This window comes from Streptopelia decaocto, assembly GCF_964273445.1.
Source record: "Streptopelia decaocto genome assembly, chromosome: 11".
Lineage (NCBI taxonomy): Eukaryota > Metazoa > Chordata > Aves > Columbiformes > Columbidae > Streptopelia > Streptopelia decaocto.
In genome coordinates this window covers 12,835,375-12,855,570 of record NC_138666.1, presented here as the reverse complement: position 1 = coordinate 12,855,570, position 20,196 = coordinate 12,835,375, and the positions used below count along the sequence as shown (strand labels likewise).

Genomic DNA, 20,196 nt, shown 5'->3' with positions numbered 1-20,196 from the left:
CCCATCTCAGAGATCTTGGCATCAAGGATCCTGGAGCAGGCAGTACCTGTGGTCATCTTCCAAAGTCTCTGGTGCAGAAGATGGACAGGAGCCATCCTGCTCCAGGTGCGGACATAAGGACAAGTCTTACCTAGATTGTCCTTAGCGAGTTGGGTTCTCCACTCAGTTAGGATAATTTTCTACATTGCAATTAGGAGAGGGAAGGAAACAGGAAGATCATTAGCAGGGCTCAGAAAAGACATGTCAGTGATAGCAAAACCCATGAGCCCTTCCGTTTCCATGCACAACCTCTTCCTCACTCACAGAACTGCATGCATCCCACCAGGACTGGGGCCCTTCTCCAGCGGGCAGCACCTTCTCAGTCTTCTCAACCGCAGTGCTGACAGAACTGGGGTTAATGTCCTGCCTATGGCTGCCTCCACAGAGCTCCTCTCCTACCAGAGCCCCTTCCAACTGCGTGGCAACATTTCACGATGCTCCCTGCAAAGGAGAAAGGAAATGACAATACTGTCAATAGCACAGGGTGCCCCGTATTGTCAGGCAGCTACACCACGCACTGCACACTACGCAATATATAAAGCAAGAGGGAGGCTGCAGAGTTTCTCAGCAGCTCCCTGCTCCCTTGCAGTGACCTGAGGAAACACAAAAGGTGCTCAGGAGCACCTGCCTGGTGTCCTGATCTCCTCTGAGCATCGTGCTGCTCTCCCCTCCCCGGGGTGTCTGAAAACACACGTTCGGTTGCTGAGCAGAATCCTGCCCTTGAGCAATGGAGACTTGTGAGACGTGGATCCCCCGAGTCGGAGACGACAGCCGGGAAATCGGACTGCACAAGTTCCCTGGGTGGCTCTGATACCGAAATGTCGGCAAAAAAGACTCCTAACACTATTCGAAAGTGGTATAAAGCGAGCATTCTTTATTGCGGCGCACCAGGGCTCGTACGGAGGTTTCACTAACGAGCCGTAGTTGCTTGTCCATACGCGACACCGCCCGACCGTTCCGAGAAATTACAAATGAGCCCAGCGCGGGCCGCGGCGAGAGGGACCGCAGCGTTCCTCCCAGCGGGAGCCCATCCATGACCGGATGACGCGCCGTGCCGGCCTCCTACTGGTTGCATGTGCTGTCCGTCGGCCGAAGGCCCGCCCTCTCACCCCTCTCTGACCGAGTGATAGGTTACTCTCCACGCGGCAGGGGAAGCCGCTCTGGGTGCCGCCATATCCGGCGCCGCTGCCCGGCAAAGGGGTGGGGCTGTTGCGCTTGCGCGGGTCGAGCCGGGCGTAGCCGGGAACGAGCGGCCGCCGCGGGAGCGCGCCCGGCAGGAGGATGCGCGGGGGCCGAGGCGGGGCGGCGCCGGCAGCCCCCACCCTCCACCGCCGGCAGGTAACGGCAGCTCGGGGCGCTGCCCGGGGCCCCCGGCGCGCTTGGCGGTGGGCTGGGCGCGGCTCTGCCCGAAGGCGGTGGGCTGGGCGCGGGAGGGGCTTGGGGGTTCTCGGCGGGACTCCCTCCGTGTGGGCCGGCGTGGGGAGTTGAGGTGATGGGGGGCCGGCCCTCTGGGGTGGGGCGGAGGCCTTCCCGCTGCGGTGGGGTGAGGTGGGGGCCTGGCAGGTCCAGCCCTCTCAGGTGAGGTGGGAGAGGAGGCCCTGCCCGCTGAGGGACCCGCGCGCAGAGCGGCAGCCCCGGGCTGTGCCCGAGCCCCGCCCCGCGCTGCCGTGGCCCTGCCCGGGCTTTGCAGCACAGGGTCACCGCGAGGGCCCTTTTGCTTTCCACGGTTTTCCCCCTCCGGCTGTCCAGGCACAGTCCTCCCGCTGCCTCTGCCCCGGGCGGTACCGCGGGCAGCAGTGACAGGAACGGGCCTGTGCTGCTGCGCGGGGAGCAGGAAGGACAGTGCTGTGCCGCCTCTCTTGGGCTGTGGTGGGAGTTGCTCGAGGCTTTGGACTCGTGGGTTATCACACAACCTGCTTGCACTGAGCTAAAAGCATATTCAGTAAAGAAAGTATGTTGATCTCTTTGAGATTGACACATGAACGGCGTGCACGTGAACCGTTACATGCAGAGGTTAAGGTGTATGTGTGCCTGGAGGCTGGATGAGCAGTTTAACGGGAAGAAATTACTTCACGTATGAGAAGAGCTCCAGCTTCTCGGGGTGGACCAGTGAGGTTCCCCTGCTCTGTTCCTGCAGAGGCTTTGGTGGCTCCCAGAGCCATGCCCGCAGTCCCCACCAGCATTTCGGTCATCTCTGCTGGATCCTTGCAGAACTGACAGCTCTGGGACAGCATCTGTTCTCACAGGAGGTCTCTGCAGGGCATTAATGTCACTGCTGCAAGACCCCAATGCAAAGTGAGAATCTGAGTAGTTCCTGTGTAGATTTTGTCAAAGATTCTCATGCAACCTTAAGATCCATGGGTATGTGACAACCAGTAACAACTTTTTTACTTGTCTCTTCTTTCTTGGTAAACTCAACAGCAATGACCAGCTGAATGAAAATAATGCCCCCGCTGCTGGTGTGCTCCTTTACCACATGCCTCACCTTCCTTGGAACCGAAATCAAACTTTTTAGGATGAATTGTAGAAGCATGAATTGCTTTCTCCTTCTGCAGAACCAGTGTTACCCTGACCAGTATCTTTTTGGAATCCAGCTGTTATTCTTTTACTGCCTTTGGCCACCTGTAATGGTCCACAATGGTTTCTGCTCTTTTCACTGTGAGCAGTTTTTCTTCTTCCAGCCTGTAAATTGCCAAATATAGATGTGTGGGGCCTTCAACAACTATATTTACTGTCCATCCAGTTGCAAGATTTTATTTTTGCTTGTGACATTTATAGAAAACAAGTCTGAATACAAACCATCCTTCTTGCCAGGAAATGACCCTTTTATGTAGAATAGTAAATATTTTCAAGATCCTTTTGATACCATCCTTATTGGAGTGTTCTGCTAAATGCTGGATAAAAAGAACTTAATTCAAATGAACTTTGTTTATAAAGAATGACAATGACTGTATTACTACAAGTCTAACATCACACAGAACAAACAAAAAGCATACTGAATTAGCTCAGTAAATATTTCATTAGGTGTTTTATCGTATCTGTAAATATTTGTGAATATTTGTTTTGTAAAACACACACAAGTGCTGCTGTTTCTGCTTCCTAGGTTAGTGTATATACCACACAGCTACCTAGAAATCCAGTTGGGGTGGCCGTTTTGTTATGCTGGTCAGTGTAGGTGCCCCCAGACTAACAAAATGCTCATTGCATACAAAGCATTTGTACTGTGGGTACTTTGACTCACATCCTCAGGCTTCCCCGTGCTGTGCTGGGGTTTGCTTTCACACCTTTTAACCTAACGTGAGTATTTTAGGATGGGGAGATGAGTAACCATCTCTTCCCAAAACAGACTGTGATTCTTGTTGCTTGTGGGGATTTTTTTCCAAAGGTGTTGATCTGGTGTTCATACTGGTTCTCTTTGCAACATGGCATTTGCTTTTTCTTTATAAGCTTCTGAAAAAAAATGAATTTGTCATGTTAATAAAATTAAGAAAACTTTTTCCTTACTAAAAAAATCAGAAAAGGTCAACAGTGGGTGTAGTAGATAAGAATTCAAAAAGGCACAGAATAAAAGCCAGATCGTAGGTTGCTGCAGTGTTACAGATTGAGGAGACTGTTGACATCTCTCCTTGATGTTAGTGCTCACGTGAATGCCAAAGGCAGTTCAGCCAGTTATGGCCAGAAACAGTTCTAAGATGAACTGGCAAGTATGGATCTGAAGGGATTAATTTACCAGGGAATACTGAAAAAAAAAGAAGTCTGACTTAGCTAAGTGTTTGTGTGTAGGGAATATAATAATTGTGCGCAAACCCCAACATTCCTGGAGATTAGATGGTGTGGGCAGAAGGAGATATTTTTAACTGTCCCAAGTTAAGTAGAACTTGTAACTACCCCGAGTGGACATAGAAGAGTGACCTTTTCCTTTCTGAAAACAGTTTTCGATGCATTGACATTTAACTCTTCTCATTGCCTTCTCCTCCCCAGGCTGAACAAGCTCAGTGAATCCAGGCTTTCCCTACAGGGCATATTTTCTAAATGTTCTCTGGAGTGACTTAACTATTTGCCATAAAATTCTTAAGCTCGAAGTAGTTGTTTTCAGTTTGTGTATTTAATTTGAAAGAAAGATTTATGTGCCCAGAAGCTGGCCTATTATTTCCAGCTATCTCAGTCAGTCTAATAAAAGATATTACCTCATTTTGCAAACTTTTATCTCATTAAGAGACATCATCACAATTACAGCAGCGGTGCTTTTACTGCTGCTGTGACAGATTCTATGTCCTGTCCCCTTGACGCTTCCTGCCGCTCCCAGTTCGGGTCACACTGTCTCTGGTTTGTCCTGGTGTGCTCATGTGTGTTTCTGTGCGTGTGTCCTGAGTTTTGAAGCTCAGGTGGTGCTCATGATTTGTCAAGCTGCTCTCTTAGCATTCTTCTCCAACAGGACTGTTTGGCTCGTCCCTTAATACTATTTCTCTAAGGACTGAAAGGTTTTGGAGTTGTTTTTTTTTTTCATGAGGCTCTTTGAAAATTTTGAATGCCGTATGAAGGCCAGAAGCTGGCACTCAGGCTAGATGAGTTTGATGTCGAAATATGCCTTTTGCTCATACTGACTTGTAACCTTTAACATTTTAGGAGCTGCGGGTGGAATGGAAAGCTGAGGAGCTGAACATTTTATCGAAGGCCTGTGTGTAGACCCTGATGCTTGAATGAATGCAGAATGAAAATGCTTCCTGGAGTGGGTGTGTTTGGAACTGGCAGCACCGCCCGGGTACTGGTACCCTTGCTGAGAGCAGAAGGCTTCTCCATCGAAGCGCTTTGGGGGAAAACTGAAGAGGAAGCCAAACAGCTGGCAGAGGAAATGAACATCTCCTTCTACACGAGTCGGACTGACGATGTCTTGCTGCACCAGGAAGTAGATTTGGTTTGCATCCATATCCCTCCACCACTAACTCGGCAAATTGCTGTGAAGGCTCTAGGTACCATTTTATCTTTAAGGTTGGACCAAAAATCCATAACTCATTGGCAGATTGAAATTTGAAACTGTTATATCCCGGCACAGTTCTAGTTGCACCAATGTGCAAATGCAATGCTAAAGATTTTGCGTGGAATTGGTAGTGCCGTCTGCAAGAAAGATTACCTAGAATTTTTTTGTAAAAATACCATTTATAATTGCTTATAACTTTGCAAATCTTAAACCAATTGGGCTAAAATATCCAATGTCTTCTTCAAACTGAACTTATGGTGGGCAAGTTTTGGTAAAAATGAGCTGTTGTCAGAGATGATGATGAGGGAGTAAAATGTTTTTATGCCTCTTAAAAAAAAAACAAACAACCAACAAAACCCAAACAAGTTCAGTTTCTTAATTAATTTCATATCTTCCCACGTTTTGCAATAGGAAAGCCAGATTCGCCTGGGGTGGGGAGGTTGTTAAGCTCTGCTTTCTGTTTTCCCCACAAATAAAACCAACCTTGAAAGTTAAAATCCTTTGGAAAAAAATGTTTGTATGCACTCAGTAGGATCTTATGAGGTAGGACCTAAATTCTCTGCAGATGCTGCTTTTGGCCAGCGTGCTGTGTCCCTGACCACCACCCAGAGCTCTCTCTGGACACCCATGTCTGGGGGAAGTCCTTCCACCTGATGCAGGAGGGCAGATGCTGGGGGAAGAGGAAATGTTGGGGACTGCAGGAGGAATCCAGCAAAATGGTCTGGGAGAGAAGGGACGACACCCCAAACTGGTTGGGCAGGGAGGTGGGAGCCAACTGCCCAGGCATCCCGACACTTCTCGGTTCTCCACTGTGTGGCTTTGTAGTGTTAATGTCCTCTCACATGGTACAGCGTGGGTGTGAGTTTGCGTCTAATTTTGTAAACAATAAGTGTGATATTTTTACTGTCCTTACAGGAGTTTCACATGAGTTAATTTTAGGATGGGTAATATTGCAAACCATGTGAGCTGGGGTGGTTTGTTGTTCTTGGCCTCCTTGCTCTGCAGTAATTTGTTTTGGAAGTAAACAACTCCCTGCACAAACATTTGCAATGCCACTTAGATATGCAGAGTGAGATTTTAAGCTTGTTTTGGTTTATATTGTTAGATTTGTTATACCTTGTTAGACTACTGTCCTTTGAATCTAAGGTATTCTGATTTTTTAATATTGGTAAGTTAGAATTCCGCTCTTTAATGTGCTAAAAGTTCTTTTAAACACTTGTTAGGTAATAAGTGTTTCACTAGTTCTTATGACTGTTGATGGTCAAGTGGGCTAAAGGAAGAGGATTGAACATTTTCTGGTGAATTATTAACTAAAAAGCTTTCTTTGAAGGCTGGAAAGCCATAAGATGGCATTATCCAGAGGAGGAAAGGGAGATAAAGCTGGTGCAGAAGTACAGAGGTGACATGGGTGCTTAACTGCAGGCGTAGATACGTTGAAAAAGCTGGGGAAATCAATGGATGGAGTAGTAAAGTGCAGTTTATTCTGCACTTCTGTCTGCCCTGAAATGTTCTGATCTGCAAACCAGTGTAGGCAGCTCAGACCCAATGTGATGCTGACCTTGTCTTTCAGCTTTCTAGGTTCATTGCAATGGTATTTATAGATCTGCTACCAAGTATGTTGTGACGTATTTTAAGCCAGTGTTGGATGGCTTGCCATGACTGAGCACTCGGAAGGAACACAAAAGCAGGGTAGGGCCAAAGATGGCAAGGATGTTTTCTCTGAAAGTTCCGATTGTTACAGTGATGTTTGTAATTGGAAAATTCTTGTCAGTGAGGTGTATCTGATAGATTGGTGTTTACTAGAGAGACTGGGCGTTGGAACAGATCAGATTGGAGCAGTGTAACGGTCTTGTGTGTTTCGTTTTGTTGAGGCATTTTTCTTTGTTTTTAAAGTGCTTACACTTTTATTACTTAATTGTATACTTTTTAATACTTTCATTTTTATTTATTTATTTATTTTTAATCTGCTTATATTTTTATTTCGGGCAAAGAGGAGAGCCTCAGTTTTTCCACGTGGTGCATTTTGCTTGCATAATTTTCTTGCTGACAGGCATCCATAAACAACCCTGGGTACAACTTTGGCATGATAGGGAAAAAGCAGTAATGCTGGATTGGGTTCATGAACTAGAGAGAACAGATCAAAGCCCAGAGGATAATTTAAATTAAGATCAGTGTAATCTTATGGTTTATCTCCACAACAAGCAAAGCAAGAAGCTATCTTAAAATTTGTGCTTCTTTTGATCTCAGAGGAACTAAATTAATTTCACAAAATGCCTGTGGTGTGGTTCCTGTCCCACAGTTAAAATGCATCCACCTTTGCATGAGGTGAGCCCAGAGCTGAGTTACCGGCTGGGGTGGAATGTAAAACACGGGATGCTTGTGCGTGGGGTGATGTTCAGGGAGGTAGAACATGAGGAGTCCCCAGAGTAAAATTTATTTGGGATGCTAAAGGTAATGCTGCTGCATGTACTGAGCCCAGCTGTCAAATTGTTGGTTTGTGGAGTGGCTACAGGGAAACCTTTTACTTGTCTCTCGTGGTTTACACTGGTTGATTACATCATTTAAGACATCTTTACAACGTAGATTGACCGTCTGATTTTTTGAAGTCCCTACAAATTATAGTAGATATATGTTAATTATGAAGGAAAGAGTCAGAAAGGGCTTGATTAGTGCTTTGTGTTGAGACAAGCCCAGATTTCCTGTTCTTGAAACAGGATGAACAAGCGTGCTGTGAGTACTCTTTGCATATTGTGCTTCCCATCTCTAACAAGTAGCATGGAAGTCTTTTCAAACCACAGGCAAACAAGAAATGAAATGCAGGAGTGTGTTTTGAAATGAGTGTTCATTCATTGGGAAACTTCCAAAGCAAGTACATTTGAAACAGCCGGTTATTTGGGAAGGCTTCTCAGATGCTCCCTGCTTCTTATGGTGGACAAAGCACTGATCTGGTGCACTTCAGCAGCACCTGTGATGGCTATGGGCAGCATCCACCAAGTAGAATGAGAAAGCAGCGAGTTTTCTGTGCTTGCATTTTTATTAACTAGGGCTGTAAAATACTTGTGGCATGTGGCAGGTTTTGGATGTGGTGTGGCTAACCAGCTGCAGGAGAAGCTGGTGCCTCAGTGCTGATAGACAGTATGGATCTGACTGGAGACATAAGATTCCTTTAGGAGAAAATTGTCTAGTTTTTTTTTTGCTGTTCAAAAAGTCTTGGCTCGCCTGTTGTTTTTTGATTGCTTCCATGGGATGTGAACACACTTTGAATCCTCTATTTCATTGAGTGATTTGGCTACGTTATACTAATCAGAGTCAAAAGGCTTCTGTTTAAATGTTTAGCTTATTTACTAAATCGAGGTTTGGTTTGAAAATTCTTGGAATCGAGCAGGTTCTTGTGCCCCTGAAAATGGGAGCAGGTGGATGGTTTGTTTAAGGACTCCTGGCAATAGTGACCTTTTATTGTCTTTTCCCTCCCTCTTACTACTACAACCAGTTGAACAGCCATAAACAGGAGGACTTCAGTGGAGTGCTGGTCTGCAGGAGCTGATGTGCTCCCCGCAGACAGGGTTCACTCCAAGGTGTGCACAGAGAAGACCCTGAGGCACATTGTTGGGGCAGCCTGGGATGAGCTGCATTGCAGGCAGCAGAGCTGCTGCTGTCCTCACTCGTTGCTGTCTAGGTGGGGAGATTCAAGTGCACAGCCCCATCTCCTTCCTCTCGGGTGTGCAGCCTTCTGTGGGCTTACACCCACCTGTGAGCTGGTTTAACCCACCCACTTGGAAAGAGGAAGCTTCCTTTTCTAAACCAGGCTCAGTTGGCAAGCTGAACTGGCTCACAGAGGGCTCTGAGGAGCACCAGAATCCCATGGTGGCTCTCATGTCTCCTAGCTGTTGGGAACTTCAACAGATTATTTTGCAGCAGTGATTTAAGAAACAATTTGATACAAAGTTCAGATTATTCATTACCCAAATAACAGTGACGAGGGTTGCAAGTTGCTCTGTCTCAGAAAGCAGAAGTCATGCACCTTATGTTTGATAAGGGACCTCGTAGCCATCTCTGACTTGGCCCTTGTCCTTGCTGCATGGCCACCTCTGTGAGCGTGGGGACAGCTGAGGGGCTGTCCCACTGAGGGTGACTGCAGGGTTACCCCAGAGATGTTGCAGTGTACCCAGGTCCCCATCCTGGCACTCTGGCAGTGCTCAGTGTGATGTGCCCAGCTGCCCATGCACTGCTCCGCCATCCCAAAAAAAGGCATCAGCCACTTTTAGCTCCTCAAGTGGCTCAGCATACGCTGGCCAAAAAAAACCAGTGCTGACGGGAGGGTGGGTAGCAGGACAAGGACAGCCCAGTGTCACTGACCGCCCAGTGTGGAACTGCTGTCCCCCGGATGGCCGGGGTGGCTCAGCCCTCTCTGCTCTTGGTCCCCCACTGCAGGGACCCAGCTCCTTTTGTGCGAACAGTGTCAGGCTCCTTGAAGAGCCAACTTGGGGCAATAACTTGCCAGAAGAAGAGCCAAGATGAGTGAATATTTCCATGCTGGGTTTGTACGCTGAGCTGGCTCCTGTGCTGCTGAATATGTGGTGAGGGTGTTTGGGTTGTGCAGTGGGGAGACCCGTGCCAGCAGAGCACTGGCTGCAGCACTGTGCCCGGTCTGTATGCAGATCCAGAGTCACTTCTGTTTTCTGCAAACTCCGAGAACTGCAGTCTGCTTGAGATGCTGTGAAGATCCTTTTGCTTTTTCTTTTTGCTTGTATTTTTCTGTAACCTGGCTTGAGATAAGTGCCATTTACACAAGAAGGCAGGTAAACCAGGTGCTGAAGCATCTCAAGGTGGCCTTGCAGAATATTGAACAGAGCATTGTGCCTCATCTCAGCTGCAGGGTTGGGGACGGGGAAGTCAGAAATGATCCCTGACATAAGGGGTTACCAGCCAGGGTGTCCCTGAGGAGTTTGACCTTACCCTTCGTTCAGCTTCTATTGATTCACATCTCTTTAGGGGATTTCTTTGGAAGAGACTACTGAAAATTGTCATCTTGTCATTTTCTGGCTGGATTTTGCTTGCGTATAGAAATACAGGTTCAGAGTTTTCTTTGCTGTAGTTGCCCCTGGCTGAGCTGGGCACAGCAATGTGTCAAAGGGCCCTCGCACTGCTCAGATTTCTGAAAGGCTTGTGCAGCACAGCCAGGAGGTGGGGTGCTGAGAGCAGGAGCTGCAGCGTGGGATCTGCCTTCTCCTCTTGTGTGAGAGACGAACTGAAGAGCTTGTGCTGGGATCTTCTCATCGGGGAGTGGATGAACAGCTGCTCTGAGCAGGGAGCGCAGTCAGAAGCTCTCAGAGAGGTGCCCACCACAACGTGCAGTGATTCCTGCAATTCTTAGGCAGAAACTGCAGTATGATGTGAGTGACCTCCAGGTCTGACATGACCAGCTAATGTCTGGAGACTTCTAGGTGTACACCGGGGTTGTTACACTGAAAAACGTTTAGATAAGTATTTTGTCATAACAGATGTATGTGGAAAAATTAAGCCATGCCATGAGCAAAAGGTGAGGATGGGGGGGAAAGAGGGAATACCAGCAGAGCACCAAATGCAGGAATTTCATTGAAGCTTGCACTGGGATGCTCTTTTGTATTACTTTATTTCTGCTTTATGAATTATTCACTGCTCACATTGATTCAGGCTGGGCACAAGTTGAAATGCATCAGTAGGAATAAAAATGCAGTGGGTCAGCTCGCAAGTGCAGCTCCCCTCTGTGTAACTCACAGTCACCTTTGCAGTCTAATTGTATGAGTAGGCTGGATGTGCAGACCGAAATGTTTTGCTTTCCAGTTAGTGATGCTTTGGAAACAATCCACCTACCCAAACATTCTTTCTAATTTGTGTAGTCTATACACAGGCCTTGTATGTCCCTTTTCTACTAATGTATTTAAAGTAATAGTGATAGTAAATAAAATAGTGATGGTGAAATAAAAAGTGAAAATCAAATCTCCCCTTTACTCACCTCTTCCCCGCAGGGTATATGACTGGTTTTTTTCCCCTCTGGCTGTACAGGCATTCAAATAATGTTATAGCTACAATGCACAAATAATGTCTTGTTTTGGTGCCATGTGGTGACATTTGGCTGTTTACCTTTCATGATGTAAAAATCCTCTCTTTATTTGGAGCCTCTCTCTGTGGGAGTTTGTCAGCTCTGCAACCTGAGCGTCTTAGAAGCAGCTTTGAGTCTTGCTGCACTTGGCATTCCTATTTTAGTTCCCAGACCATTGCCTTTGAAATTGCAGCAGGAAAGCCTGACTCTTAAAACACTATTTCTTGACAACCTTTGGGGCATCTGGGCATGTTTTGCTCGTGTGTGCTATATTTTTTTTTCGTTTGTTTGTGCTGCAGGAATAGGGAAGAATGTGATCTGTGAGAAAGCTGCTACCTCTGTGGATGCCTTCAGGATGGTCACAGCTGCCAGGTATTACCCCAAGCTGATGAGCATCGTTGGCAATGTTCTCCGTTTCTTGCCTGCCTTTGTGAAGATGAAGCAGTTGATAGAAGAACACTACGTGGGCAACGTGATGATCTGTGACGTACGGGTTTATGGGGGAAGCCTGCTCAGCCACAAGTACAACTGGATCTGCGACGAGCTGATGGGAGGAGGAGGTCTGCATACGATGGGAACCTACATCATCGACCTCCTAACTCACCTCATCGGCAGGAGAGCAGAGAAGGTCCACGGTTTGCTCAAGACTTTTGTGAAGCAGAACACAGCTATCAGCGGGATCCGCCACGTCACTAGCGATGACTTCTGCTTTTTCCAGATGCTAATGAGCGAGGGTGTCTGTTGCACTGTGACACTCAACTTCAACATGCCTGGATCATTCATCCATGAAGTCATGATCGTTGGGTCTACCGGGCGACTCATAGCTCGTGGGACGGACTTGTATGGGCAGAAAAACACCGCGCTCCAAGAAGAACTACTGTTTACAGACTCTCTGACTGTCAACAAGGGCCTTTTGGATAAGGGGTTTAAAGACATCCCGCTGCTGTACCTAAAAGGGATGGTGTACATGGCGCAAGCACTGCGGCAGTCTTTCCAAGACCAGGAAGACCGTCGGACTTGGGATCATAAACCTGTCTCCATGGCAGCCTCTTTTGAAGATGGTCTGTACATGCAGAGTGTAGTAGAGGCCATCAAGAAATCCAGCAGGTCAGGGGAGTGGGAGGCTGTGGAGGTGATGACCGAGGAACCAGATGCTAATCAAAACCTCTGCGAGGCACTTCAGAGAAATAACTTATGAGCAATCCCTGCTTTGGAAGACAGGACAATTACCACTTCTGGCTGTAATGTAAAAAAACTCAATTTTTAAGATATGTAGATTATTATTTAATAACTTGACTTCCTTGTTTTTTTTAAAACACATAAAATATGTCATGTTCTAATAGCAACTGTTCCGATTTCAATTGTTTAAAGAGTTTTAAATGTTTCCATTTTTGCAAATGTTTAAATTTTGTCTTGGAGACTGATAGGAAAACTTGAATTGCCCTTTGCACTTGCAGTAGCTGAAGTGAAGCATGGGATCTCTGCCGTTGCATGGCTTGAAGTGGGACGCAACCCCTGTGGCACAGGTTGCTTATTTTAAGAATTTTAATATGAGAACATGTAGACCAAGTTCAGGGATTATCTGTTGTTCAGATTCTTCTTCCTTCTCTCTTGGAGACTAAGTTTTATTCCTCAGTTTGTAAAATTTTATAAAAGAGTGTAGTGATCTAACAGGTCTCTAAACTCCTATAGGACAAAAAGTAGAAGGAATTAATTACAATTTGTAACATAAGGATCAGCCTTCTGGCTTCCTGTACGTGGAAAATGTCTTTCAAATTCATTTAAACTGGTATTTTATTTAAATGATGCTATGAATTCTCGGTTGACAGTGTCTTGGCAAGAAAATCTTCAGCAAGTCTGTGATTTGTGCTATTCTTCCATATCCATAGACATGATTCCTTCTACTCAAGAGGCTGCCTGCAGCCAGCAGCTTTTTTCCATAAGCTCTGTGTCCATGGGTTGTGTTTACTGCCTGGCAGCACCGGTGCTGTGACTGCGGGGCCACGTTCTCCTCCCCGTGACTGTTAATAAACACCTTTTGGGGTGATGGGGTTCCCACACTCCCGTGGGTGATGAAGTTGTACAGTATTACCCTTCCAGGGACCTGAAGATGGAGGTAAGGAGGAATTTCCTACCTCTTGCAGCTCTCTTAACGTCCTGGCTGAGTAATTATCACACTACACACATCGTGATAGCCGAGAGGATGGGGGCTGAGCTGTCATGGGTAAGTTTGCTCTTCATCTCAAACACTGGATATTAACCCTCTGGCCCTGCCCGTCCTCACACCCTTCTGCAGCTTGTGTCCAGTGGAGAGATTTGTTGGCAGGTCGTGGGTGGAAGCTCATTCCGTTTGAGATAACGTTTCTCTCTGAGGCAGATATGCGGAAGGGCTAGTCCAATTTTACTACATTTCTTTTGTGTACTTGAAAGGTTTTTTTAATGTATTTCCCACTAAATTGTAACTTTGTGTATTTATGTATATTAACATGCAAACTGCTGTTTCATAAGCTGGTCCTTCCTAAAAAATATCTTGTTTTCTACAGAAATAAAAAGTTGTGTTTGTTGAGGGCATTCTTCATGCGGCTGTGTGCTTGTGTTTGATTTGGTCAAGCTCAAACCATCCTAATAAATGTGAACAGGAGACACAGAGCAGGGGCTCAGTACCTGTTGAGTCCTTCTCTATTTCTATGCTCTTTTGCTGCCAGCTGGGCAGCTTGGGTGCATAAAAAAAGTAGGAGATCACTCTGTGCTGTCCTAGCAAGTGTTACTCATTTATCACCAAGGGAAAAGTCCCACCAGAAGATCTATTTCCCACCTCTTTGCTGTTTCCCTCATGCTACAGCCGCTGAGCGCCTGGTTTTGGAGATCCTCCTGCCTATCTTGGACTTAGCACATCAACTTTTGTGATTAACAGGATCTTTATTTTTCTGCCTGACTCACAGAAGTTGCTGGAGAACACCAAACAAGACACAATTTCCCCATGGAATTGCTGGGACTGCTTTCTTCGCTCAGTGTGTAAGTCTGATATTTACCTTTGCGTATTTGCTCTCAACACATTAACACTGACAGACACAAGTCTGCCGCCGTGCTGTTTTAAAGGTAGGAGCGCAGCTGCTCCTGTGCTCTGCGCAATCTCATCTACCCTGTCAAATGGATGGAGACAGCAAATGGTTGAAATTTATTCAACATCCCAGCTGTGGAGCCCTGAAAGCTGCATCTCTGCAAACCTTCTCTTGCAGGTCAAGGACGGGTGTTCTGCCATCGCTCTGAGCATCTAATGATGTCTGGGTGCGATGTAAAGTGGGTGAGATAATGTCTCCTGAGGTCACCTGGATGTCGCTGCCTTCATGCAGGCAGAACAGCTCTGGCTTATTTCATGCCAGTTTGGGATTTGGTTTGAAGCTGTCCTTGAACTGGGAACCTTCCTTTGTGCCTTTGTCAGCACATTTGCACTGGGCAGAACATCCTCAAGTTCAGCTTCTACAGGAGAAGAAGGAACACAAAACACCTCCAGAGAGGCCCAAATGATCCCAGTGTGGGAAGGAGGGTGCCCAGACTCCTGGGTGAGCAGGAGACCTGACCACAGAAGTGTACAGATAGGTGAAAGGGGCTTCTCCTGGGCTGGGCACAGCCTCCCGCATGGGCTGAGTGGGGTGGTGGCCAAAGGAGCACGTGTCCAGATTTCCCCACGCAGTCCCTGTTCCCCTGACGCAGATGTTGTGGAAGCTCCTGCTGCTTAGTGCTGCTGGCAGAGGGGACCAGGCCACACTCTGCTGTCTGATGGGCAGTGCGAAATTGTCCCCTTCCATGGCCCCTGTGGGGGTTAATTCCAGCAGCTGCTCTCAAGGCTGGTCCCCATCCTCCTGCTTTTCACATGAGGAAGGAATGACAGCCCATGCATCCTAAGGACAAGTGACATGAAGGTATATTTTATAATGAAAAATTGCTTCTTCTTCTTTTTTTTTTTATTTTTTTTTATTTTATTTATTTATTTAGGTAAATCAGGTTCTCTGCACCAAAGAGAGAGAAAAAAGGGAGAAAACCAGTAACCCCACAGTTGTTTGTGTGGGCAGGTGCTGATCACCGCCCTGCAGGTCAGGCTATAGTAGCAACACAGGAGGCAGAAAGCTGCCTGGCTATTTGTATTGAGGAAAGACTGGTGGCACCAGGTGAGCTGCGTATCTGAGCATCCGATCGATATCAAACTGTGTGGATTTGTCACCCGCTCCCAGTGCTGGGATCTCCGGAGCAGAGGTATCTGCAGAAGGAGTGAGTGCATCAACAGCCCAGCCACCTCCTCAGAGCCAGGCTGTTTGCACCAGCAGGATGCCAGGTCCCCACAGCATGGCTGGGATGGCTGCTCTGGGTCTCCAGCCCGGTCTCCTGCTTGGGGCAGGCCTGTCACCAGCTCCAGCTCAGGCTGCCTGTCGTTTTGTCCCACCAAGTCTTGGAAAAAAAAATCTGGAACCTGGAGGCTGTGTCCTAGGGTGACAGGTCCTGCTCTGTTTGGCTGGGCCACCTAAGAGCTTCAGGAGGAAACCCAAGGGCAGAGCTGCTGCAAACGGTAACTCAGATATATCTAACCCATGTCTCTAAAAGCTAGGGGCAAGGGCACGAGAAACAGCATAAGGTGAGGCAACCTGCACAGGCAAGGGCAAAGCCTCCATTTCTGGGGGATCAGCTACAGGGACCAGCATGTCACTGGCAGGATAAGGCCAGATCCCTGGGAAGGCATACAGGAGCTGGGCAAACCTTGGAGCTCACCCTCCAGATGTGGAGCAGTTGCCCTCCCAGGGGCTGCAGGGACCTGGCTTGGCTCTGCCAGCTCTGGGCCTTCATCATCTTCTGCCGATGGGTCCATCAGCTCCGGCATGTCGTAGTTGATGTACTCGTACAAGGGTCGCAGGCGTGGCCGTTGTCCTGGTGAGGTACAAGAAGACCCTGACACTGAAAACCACTTCCCTGCCAGGGCTTTGCTGTAGCTCATGAGCTGAGCAGCTCTGGGAAGACAGGAAGAATATTACCCCTGCCAGGAGGGGAGCCGTGCCCTTGAACTGAGGCTGCCTGGTGGCATAAAAGCCAGGGCTGTATACGGCCACATCTCAGAGACAAAACAGCAGCTGGAGGAAAAAACCATGGCAAGCCTGCCTGGGAATCAGTGCCCAGCTGAGAACTCACCAGTGGCAGAGCCTTCATCATCACCCAACCCAGGGGATGCTGCCTGGTCTGGGAGAAGCAGAAGAGCTGGGCACCACCCTGTTGTACTATGGGTCCAGCCTTAGCCCAGCATCAAATCAGCCGAAGTCCTGGGGGTGCCAGCCCGTCCCAGCTTTGCTCACCGAGCGTGTCCTGGGCCGCAGCCCCTCTGCTCGCATGTCTCTTTTTCTTCGTTTTCTTCTGCTTGGCGGAGAGGTCAGCATTGCCTCCAAGGGCACCTGGCTCCTGGGCAGTGGGATGTGCCCTCTGGAAATCGGGGTGCTGCAACAGGAGCACTTGTGTGTTGACCCTGAGGGACAGAAACCAGCTGTAGGGCCTGGCCAGCTTGGGGTCCAGCTGCAGCGGGAGTTGGATCCGTGTGGCACTTTGTGGGGCTCTGTGTTCTGGCACAGGAGCCATGTCCAAGTGCAGCCCTTGCTCTGTGCCTGTGCAGCGGTGCCTGGGGCTGGCACCGCTCTGTTCCTGCCCTGGCCGTGCTGGTTCGACTTGCTGGCTGGACTTGGACATGGCTGGTGGTCACTGGCTGTGGCTGATGGATGGCTTGGGGCTACTGAATTGTCATAGATACCATTTCCCTTTCCACCATAAGACCTATGGTTCTTTGGGCTTCTCCCTTTCCATGCTTCTCTGGTTTATCTGCTCTCTTAAACTCTAAGCAACTCTCAAAATTACTACAAACCAAGCTCCTTGTTTCTCAGTGAAATAAAAACCAAAGCAGAATGATGTCCAGCCACAACTCCTGGAAGCTAATATCTTCTCTCCCACACTCATCACTTCCTCCCAACCTCATTTCACCCTCATGCAATGCAGCCCACCGGGGGCAGACCCAGACCTTGCTGGCAGCTGCTCCTTGGATTGTGATCCCGGCTGCATTGCAGCACAAAGCTGGCTCAGAAAGGAGACGTGGTGACTTACTTTGCCCCCTTGAGCTTGAAACCGTAGGCTAGCAGCCAGGCCTGCAGCGCTGCGATGCAGCCGAGGTCCGCCAGCTCTGGGAACAGCTCTTTGTTCTTCCTCATCTCCTCCTCGTACAGCTCGGTGTGGACAAGGACACCTTTCCCGTTCTTGGACCACTGTGGTGAACACAGGGGAGAGCGCTGAGGAGCGATGCTCCTGTCAGTCCCTACACCTGCTTTCCTTGGGCCTGGCATGGATGTCCCTGCCACCTTGGACCCTTTGCTGGCCATTAATAACCACCTGGATTTAGGGTTTTACACCTGATGTGGCCCCAAGTTCTCAGAGGCAAGCCCAGCTGGCTGGTGAGCGGGAGCAACCTATGTTGCTGCAGTGACTGTCTGTGGTGGGGGGGACCAGGGGGCTGGGTGGCCCCATGAGTCTTGCTGGCCCTCCCAGGACTCTGGTTGCCACTTTGCCCTCCCATCACGCTTTGTGGCACTGCCAGGCCCTGAGCAGCAGCTGGAGACACCCCTGAGCATGCCACTGGGGCAGAAAACTGCTCTACAAGGAGCTGGCTGGAAATTATTCAGCTGCCATTTCATGCAGCTTAACTAGAAGCTCATAGATAATTATTTGGGGTCACTTCGTTTCAGTTTAAGACTTGGGAGTAACATCATGCCTTTTGTTTCTAGGTAGCAGACCCAGCCCCAGGGACATGTGCCCTCTGCAGAAAGGAGCTTTTCTCATTCCTTCCCCCTCCCCAAGCTTTGGCACACGTTGGCACCTCCTGTTCGTGCATAAGGCTTGCACAGGGCAAGTGCTGTGCTCGTGGCGCCAGGGATGAAGCCTGTGCCCATCGCAACCCCCGTGTCCCACGCAGCATCGCCCTTCACCTCCAAAGCTCTGATGTTCGGGCTGTCCAGGGCTGCAGACAGCTGGGCGAGGACGTGCCCAGGCTCGTGGCCGCCGTGCTGCTGCTCCTCAGGGCTCTTCACCGGGGCAGGAGGCTCTGGCACCAGGGCTGACATGGCAGATGCTCCAGGCCACTGGTGGGGCTGCATGCAGACCAACATCTCCACGAGTGTTTGGTTTGGTGTGGGGGCTCACCCCAGCGTGCAGTGCTCTACCAGGTCCCCGCGAGCCCCCTCTGCAGGGACGTGGGCACCGTCCGCCTCTCCCTACCGAGCCGCAGGGGCGGTGGTTGCCCCTCTCAGCTTTGAGAGGGCTCAGCTCTGCCCAGTACAAGATCCCCATGATCTGCTCCAAAGCAGCATCCCCAGGAGAGCTCCAGGGGATGAGACACACGGAAGTGAAAGCTCCCCAACACTGAGCTCAGCCATTAGCCCCCACCTCCATGTTCAGTAAACCTGAAACCAGCCCCCTCCCCTCTCTGCCCTGAGCTACCAGAAGACCCCAACCGCCCCAGCACACCTTGAACCTCTGCCTTGTACCTCCTGCAGGCCAACCGTTAGCACCCAGCCCCCAGCTGAAGCATTGGCATTGCCTCCCCTTCCCCCAGGAACAAGGAGAGGCAGCCCCTACGCAGGTTTAGTATCTAATAAGCAGCATTACATTCTGATATATTAAGGACTAACCCTTTCTGACCTAACCTCCTACCCAAATTAATTCCCAGTTTGCCTGTTAAACGGACATCCAAACAGGATTTCAGCATTTCCACTGACTGATCACAACCCTGAGAAACTGCAGGCACCAATTACCCACGCAGAGCATCTCACTGCCCATCCCTACACGCACCTGCTTCCCTTTCCAACCACGAACCCTCCAGCAAAGTGGCCCCGCGCCCAGAGGCAGCGCAAGGAGGACTGGCACAAGCCACTGAAAACTGCAAAAGCCAACCACAAGTGTTAGAAGCCACAGTAACGGGATGAGCTCTGTCACTTTGGGCCTGTCCTCCTCCCGGCTCAGCTCCTGGGATGGGTTGGAATGTGACAGTTGGGCAGGAGATTCCAAAAGACTGTTAAACCCCCGCAGGGGTTGTCCCGGCAACAGGTCCCCCAGATCTGGGTTCCGGTGCAAGGAGGGAGGTGGAGAAACCGGAGAGGGCCCAGGGGATGCTCTCTGACACCTGGGGGACACAGTGGAGCATGGCCAATGGGGCTGGCCGTGGTGGTGACAGAGGTTCAGGGGTCCTGGCGATGCTGCAGCTCTGGGAGGGGTCACCAGGAGGTGAGTGGTCTCCATTCTCATGGCCAACAGGGCTCTGTGGGACATGGCTGTGGATGTGCTGATCTGGCACTGGTGACAGCCCTGCTGTGAAGGGGACAAGGGACCCTGGTGGTCCCCTCCCCAAGAATGCTGCTATGGGGCCTACAAAGACCAGCACCAAGTCCCATTCCCTCAAGCCAGCCGCCTGGGAAATGCCAGGATTTTGTTTGACTTTTGCACCACGGAACATTCAGGAGATGTTGACTGTGAGCGGAGAAGTGGCCTCTGTCTTCATCGTGCTGTGATGGGAGGAAGAGTCTCTTGCACAGGTCCTTTATAAACACAATGGCATTTTATACCCTGAAGAGAGTGATGTGGCAATCCAAGGGGTGCTTCCGCAGGCAAAGGCTGACCCAAGCACCTGGGCCTCCTTCACTCACCAATAAGTGCCCTGAAATTGTTTTAACCACCCAGGTTCAGAGCAATGGCAGAGAGGTACCGTCATGAGGGAACAGCGTGGTTATGGGCAAACACACCCATGCACACACTGTGGTCTCCTGGTGCAGCAAACTTGGGTATCATGGTCATTATGCTGCTCCAGGTTCAACCAAGCCAATGGAGTCATCTGTGCTTGCCCAGCAAATGACGGTTTTTCATTTTGATGATGAGCATGATACATCTCGTCAGATAGGATGAGAGGAAATGGCCTCAAGTTGCGTCAGGAGAGATTTAGATTGGATATAGGAAAAATTTCTCCCTGAAAAGAGTTGTCGGGCATTGGAACAGGCTGCCCAGGGCAGTGGTGGGGTCACCAGCC

The 20,196-nt window shown here is 49.2% G+C and overlaps 2 protein-coding genes across 2 annotated transcripts in view; one reads left to right on the top strand and one right to left on the bottom strand.

Annotated features, from left to right (window-relative positions):
* POLR2C (RNA polymerase II subunit C) overlaps nt 1-20,196 on the bottom strand; it is a 210,199-nt gene that overhangs the window by 32,757 nt on the left and 157,246 nt on the right. The gene's annotated exons all lie outside the window — the stretch shown is intronic.
* Nucleotides 1,263-13,670, top strand: GFOD2 (Gfo/Idh/MocA-like oxidoreductase domain containing 2). Its single transcript, XM_082062376.1, has 3 exons — nt 1,263-1,377; nt 4,666-5,009; nt 11,399-13,670. The coding sequence occupies exons 2-3, from the start codon at nt 4,751-4,753 to the stop codon at nt 12,295-12,297; spliced, it is 1,158 nt and encodes a 385-aa protein (XP_081918502.1). The 5' UTR covers nt 1,263-1,377; nt 4,666-4,750; the 3' UTR covers nt 12,298-13,670.

Bases quoted from the DNA above. Each gene is read 5' to 3' on its own strand.
- GFOD2 (XM_082062376.1), top strand. From the start codon at position 4,751: ATGAAAATGCTTCCTGGAGTGGGTGTGTTTGGAACTGGCAGCACCGCC. The intron at 5,010-11,398 runs GTACCATTTTAT...TTTGTGCTGCAG, and splicing joins AATTGCTGTGAAGGCTCTAG to GAATAGGGAAGAATGTGATC.